The 6,000-nt window shown below is 35.6% G+C and overlaps 1 protein-coding gene across 1 annotated transcript; it reads right to left on the bottom strand.

Annotated features, from left to right (window-relative positions):
* Positions 1 to 488: 488 nt before the first annotated feature.
* Positions 489 to 5,059, bottom strand: LOC133852375 (kinesin-like protein KIN-1). Its single transcript, XM_062289116.1, has 15 exons — positions 4,801 to 5,059; positions 4,539 to 4,641; positions 4,242 to 4,285; positions 3,665 to 3,694; positions 3,460 to 3,582; positions 3,326 to 3,351; positions 3,067 to 3,148; positions 2,507 to 2,548; positions 2,404 to 2,437; positions 2,194 to 2,269; positions 1,909 to 2,125; positions 1,737 to 1,828; positions 1,300 to 1,414; positions 1,021 to 1,200; positions 489 to 836 (listed from the first exon to the last, which is right to left on the bottom strand). Exons 1-15 carry the CDS (start codon positions 4,912 to 4,914, stop codon positions 669 to 671), a joined length of 1,446 nt encoding a protein of 481 aa, XP_062145100.1. The 5' UTR covers positions 4,915 to 5,059; the 3' UTR covers positions 489 to 668.
* Between the last annotated feature and the right edge of the window lie 941 nt (positions 5,060 to 6,000).

Here is a 6,000-nt window from a genome sequence, read left to right as displayed (position 1 = left end):
ATGGCTTGAGAGGTCATCGTCATATTGTGTACTCGTTGATCATTTACAAGGATGTCCATAAGTATATATGATCGAGATGCTAAATCATGCAACATACCATCAGGCAGGCCACCCCACATAGGGCAAAATATGAATAATATCATTTGTATATATAGTTGAATTGACAAGTCCTGTCAGGCACCCCTGTCCAGTGATTTTATTACTTGGAAGTAAAAATCCAATAATTGCCCTGTTTATTAGGTCATTTTGGATGGCTAAGCTCATACTTTTTGTTGTGAGTGCATGTTTGAATGTTGTGTCTCACGTAGAGAAAGTATAAAGAAAAATATTAGTTAATATACCTAATTGAACCTAAACCCCTTAGTTTAAATTTTTGGGCTATAATTAATGATGTTTAAATATGTATATTAATTAACATACTATTGGTGGACTCTTTATTCTCTAACTGATTCTCTCCCAAACGCTTTTTACATAATATCTGTGCTTTATATTATTATTTTGTTTCCGTTTTAGGAGAATGCAGCAGATCATATGGTCAAAGTCATCTAGCCATCCCGATATCTGTAAAAAATATTGTTTCTTCTATTTATGCACTTCCGATGCTTGTATGGTGTATATACCTTCTGCGTGTCCGAGACGTACAGTACCTTGAAATGGCAATAAATTCTTCATTTCAGCGTCTTGACGGAGGAGAATGACCCCCAGAAAATGAAGAAACGGATAATGCCTGAAATCTTATGCAGAAGATTTGAAATTACGCCGTCTTCTTTGCGGAGTGCATCAAGCCTTTCAAGGGCTGCTATTCTGGCTTTGAGAGCCTTGTTCTCCCTCTTAAGCTGTAAAATATAACATCTTATAGCTTAGGTGTATCAGTACATATATATATGCTTTAGATTGTTCAAATTCTCATTATCTGAAATCTCTCTTAATTAGTAAAAGGATTAGTGCAACCAAAGCTCATTGAAATGATGCTTACAAGCCCCTATTTCATAAACTTAATTGTGAAAAATTATCACTTACCTCTTCAAAATTAGGCACAAGCTCTTGCAACTCGTGTTGTAACAAGGACATTGTCCGTAAAGTAACATCTTCATAAACTGATTCCAGCTCTTCAACTGAATAAGGATCAAAGAAAATTCCCTCAAGTATGAACAACTCTTCCAGTACTTTCACATCTTCAATATCCAATCTCTCCCTCAACTATATGAGTGAAAGTTGTTTAAGAAACTGCAAGTCATGTAAAACTTTGAAAATGTACTACAGTAGGTCATATTAAGAGTTTCACAGAATACTTCTAACCTTGTTTAAAATTCTCTCACATGATTCATCTTTATTTGGATAGAGAACTTCGTGCTTCTTAGCACGTTTATCATCATTGCAGTTAACGCGTGGTGATGATTTGATATGCTTTGCCCTGCCCCAGTTTCCATTTACACAAACAGAACTATGATGTTAAAATTCAACCAAAGAATGTTCATCTCCAGAACCCAAAGCTGAGTTCATGTCGATAATTAGAAAAAGTTGCATTTCTTTGGAATGATTTCAAGTTTTTCAAAACTAAAAAAAGTTGGTGAATTATGTAAATTAATATATGTTACTATAAAGAAATCAGATCCATAAAGTAATCCTTCAGAAATATAAGAAAAGTGTCATTTTAAAACCCGGTAAATCTTAGCAATGATAATAATTAATATGGTTTACTGTGGCCTTAACACTAAAAGAATTTGAATTAGCACCTCCCACCAAAACGTAGAGTGGATAGGCTCTCTGATGCATTTGAAGAGCTGGGGGAGCAACAACACAATAAAGCAGTTCTGGAGTTCCCACCCTGCAAGAAGAGAGCTGCAGATCAGATCTTAGCTACAAATTGATATTGTTAGGATGAGGACAGAAGGGTGAGAAACTAACAAGTGCATCCTGAAGAATCCGAGTAAGCTTGGAATCACGATATGGGATGTGGTTCGCTCTGCCTGAGCCACATGTCAAAGCATTTATAACATTCCCAAGGGCTGAGAGGGACTTGTTGATCATTTTAGCTTCTTCAAGAACTTTCCCTTCAGCCCCCGTTTTCTCCACTTTCTCTGATCCTGCCAAGTCCACAAGGACTAGTTTCCCAGGGTTCACTCTGTCCATAGTTTTGAAATTTTCAAAATTTAATCATTAAAATTCTAGAACTGATTCAAGAAATACTACCTCTTGTCGCCAATTACTTCTTGTTGGACTGTGAACATGTAAACAGAATGACTTCTACTGCTGGCCATGTTCATTTCTGTCTATGCTAAGGCTTGGATAGAAGATTTAGTCACAAAGAGCCAACATTACTTCCACCCAGGAAACGGGCTTTTGATACATTGCGTAATTAAGAAATACAAAGAATTGAAAAAGAAAAGTAAAGCAGGATACGGGTCTCTCCAACTGCTCTGTTAGCTATCCCAGTCTGTGCATTTCCGAAGTCAGCAATAAAAATAAAATATACAACAAAATCCTCAAGCAGTTCTTGACTTACCGATAGGCTTTCTAATGCTTGTGCATGGTCCAGAATAGAGATCTGGAAAGGGAAGGCTCTTACAATTGGGAAACAGTTGCATAAACTTACGGAAAAATCTAACATCAAAAGATATAAACAAAATGGATCTAATTTCATTTACGAATTTTATCATATTTAGATAATTAGTTGTAGTGATATAATTGGTTCGGAGATTTAGAAGGAAAAAACTAATGAAACTTTATAGAGAATGAAGATGTTTTGATCAAATTATCCTTCTGCTGACAATGATTTGTGATGGATATCTTGAATAAGACAAGCCTGACTGCTCTGGTGTTTTTGTTGATACATTTGTGAACTTTCTTGAGTTGTGTATGTGTGTGGGCATGTGTGCATGTATTTCTACAAACAAACTTGTGAAAGTGGTATTCAAGCATATTGGGGATTTGAAGCCAGGTTATGGTTATGGCACAGCTGCATCATATTTGAAAATTAGGACGACAAGTATAAACAAAATTGCACAATTGTTATTATCATATATAAGATGGTGCACAGAGAGCTTTTACAAAAGACATGCTCACCTCTGTTGCTCCAGACAACAATATCCCTTGTGCTTTGCTCTCCTTAATCTGTATATGGTCCTTGGATAAATCAAGGAGGTCCCTGAGTAATGTGTAGGAAAGATCAGTAAAGCTCAAGACTGACGTAACATCCTCGAATGTTTTCAAGAAAGTACAGGTATAATCAAAACTATTAAGATGTGTCAAAGTATGGGGAATCAACCATCACAGTTAGAAGAATCATGTATTCTGAGTTTAATTGCATTTGGGAGGTAAGTACCTTACTTTTTCCATGTAGATCTCTACCTGGAAGAACCACAATAGATTGAAAAAATTACAATTAGTAAAAAATATTGACATTATAGCCAATGCTAGCCCCTAGTGCACGATAAAGGAATGTAAGTGTCCCAGTACCATTGACAACTTGATAGAGTATTTTGCGATTTTATCAAAAGATTTAATATGCTCAAAAAGTCCATCTACTACTCTTGGAAGTATCCCTTTCTTCTTCTCGTTACATTCTAGAACGCCAGGCCCCTGATCCAAAATGGCATCATGTAAAAGCTTTATTCAACATCCGGCCGTAACAATCATTTCTAGAATATGCTTGTGACTTTACCTCCATACTATACGTCTTTCCAGCTCCAGTCTATCACCAATGGCATAAACAAAGTTCATCAAATTAGAACATCAGTCAAATGATCGGCAACTTAAGTTACAAATCAACTGAAGAATGTATGGCAGAAAAAGTGTCATTCTATGAGCTTTGCATCATAACCTGTGGATGTGCAAGTGAGGAAAACAAATACTTTGTGATTCCACAGGAACTTGTTTGAATCTAATCTTTATTTAGCAGTTCAATTCACTAAATGGAACACAAAATGCAAAGATTTACAGTGATAGTGGTGAAATCTTTTATCTTTTTTAACTAGTGCCCATAAGGGAAATGAATTGTGGTCTCAAGATATCTGAACTGTAATTTGTTTAATGCCTGCTTGGAGAGCAAACATATCCAGTCTTCTCAGCCCATAAAGAAAGTAGCAATGTTTGCATATGTGTCAATTGCCATGTATATACAAAGTCCAGACGATTGTATATGTGATAAAAGGAGGCATGCAGAAATTACAGATCACTAAAAATTTAACAGAGAAAAGTAAGCCTTTGGAACAATTTTTACGCAACTAACTACATGTTACCTGTCCATAAGTAATAATCGTCCCGTTGATTGCATTAACAGCATCTGTTTCAATGAGCCAATCATATATGGTCCAAAAGCAGAGCATAAGAAGAAGATTTTATTTATAGCTGCATAGTGCATAGATATACTATTTGTAAACAATCAATTTCCAATCAGTTAAAACCTTCCCTCAATTTTGTAACAATGAAGATGAGTATAATTAAGGATTGTGCTGATGAAGTTTCTGAGTTATCAGATGCAAAGTACTCTACTGCTTTCCTCTATTTTCTTAGCAGACTAAAGTTATGAGATGTACCTCGAACGATAGGCAAAGCTAGAAATTCATAGATCTCAGCTTGCTCAGATTCCTCATAGAATACCCTATCGAAGCTGAAAGTGAAATCTTCCTCCTTCTCATCCTACAACACATTTATACAAATTGCTTAACAATCAAATTCACATGCATACACGCACACATATGAATTCAAATTGCAAAAACAATCAGATTCAGATGCACGGTCATTACTGAAAAATTAAGTAAAAAAATGTCTGTGATAAAAAGTCCAGCAAACTGAGACCTTGAAAAAGAAAGTCTCAGTGTCTATGCGTCGAATACAGACACTATCACCATGATCTCTTTTCTCTTTCGAACTCAGAGGCCTGAAGCGAGCACAGACCGTTATATTTGACATAGTTTCGTGGTGCGAAAAAGCTCAATTTCCTAAAAATTTGATTCAAACCTGAAAACAATAGAATGAGAGATTACGAATTAGTTCACATCTACATTGCAACGTCAACCAATAACAGAATCAGTTGAAAAATAAAAACGAAAAAAGTGATATGGACCACTGCTTGGATGCTGTGAAATCCAGAGAAAAGAAAAAAAAAATGAAAGTTGGAGTACAAAATTGAAGCAATCTAGTTTCGTAATAGATCGAAAGCTTGTATTTATTGAGCTGAATACGCGTATTAAGAATATATTCAAGTCCCGCTTTCCTTTCCTTCCATTTCTTGGCAACCAAACAGAGTGAAGAGGAAACAATTCGAAACAATATCTCAAAGTTCTATAGGAAATCTGAAGCCTCGATTTGACCAAAGGAAAGGACACAAACTTTTATATCTGTTTGGACGACAAGAAAAGAAGGAATAGAAAGAGAAAATGAACATTTCACTCTCAAATTTTCGTAAAATCTCGTCCGCACTTGCCCGCCGCAAAAATGATTTTGTAGATGGACAAAATTTATTGGATATATATCGACAAATAATTTCCTTTCTTTTCTTTTCCTTTTCTGCATTTTCTGGGCAACCAAACAACGATGAGAGAGAGAGAGAGAGAGAGAAAGGTACTTTGGTGTTAGCGCTAAAGGATGTGTTGGCGGGGATCAGAAATTTCAAAGTTGATTTTATAAGTGTGAGAATGAGGCGGCGAATACAACACTGAATTGAACGGCGTCGTTTGGTTAACGCTGCGCCAAATTGGAATTGAACAGTTTTAATCAAATTCAAATTCCTACTTCCAAAAGTGGAAGACATTTATATTCTTTTATAATTTAGGAGACATTGACGCAATTGTAATGAAGGGATATTGACAATGTGATGCCAATATGAGAGGGTTATGTATATTTTATATATATATAATTTATCATATGCTCAATTGTTGAGCAAGAATGCCGATAAGGAACGACAATAAAACAGCTTGCAGGAACATTCTGGCATGAATAGCCATGATGTTTAAGTTAATGATTAATGAGTAATTCAAAAGGAAGAGAAGGAGTGCT

The sequence above is a fragment of the Alnus glutinosa genome, chromosome 12 (genome assembly GCF_958979055.1).
Source record: "Alnus glutinosa chromosome 12, dhAlnGlut1.1, whole genome shotgun sequence".
Classification (NCBI taxonomy): Eukaryota; Viridiplantae; Streptophyta; class Magnoliopsida; order Fagales; family Betulaceae; genus Alnus; species Alnus glutinosa.
Note: the sequence above shows the minus strand (reverse complement) of the source record. Positions and strands in the feature narration are given on the sequence as shown.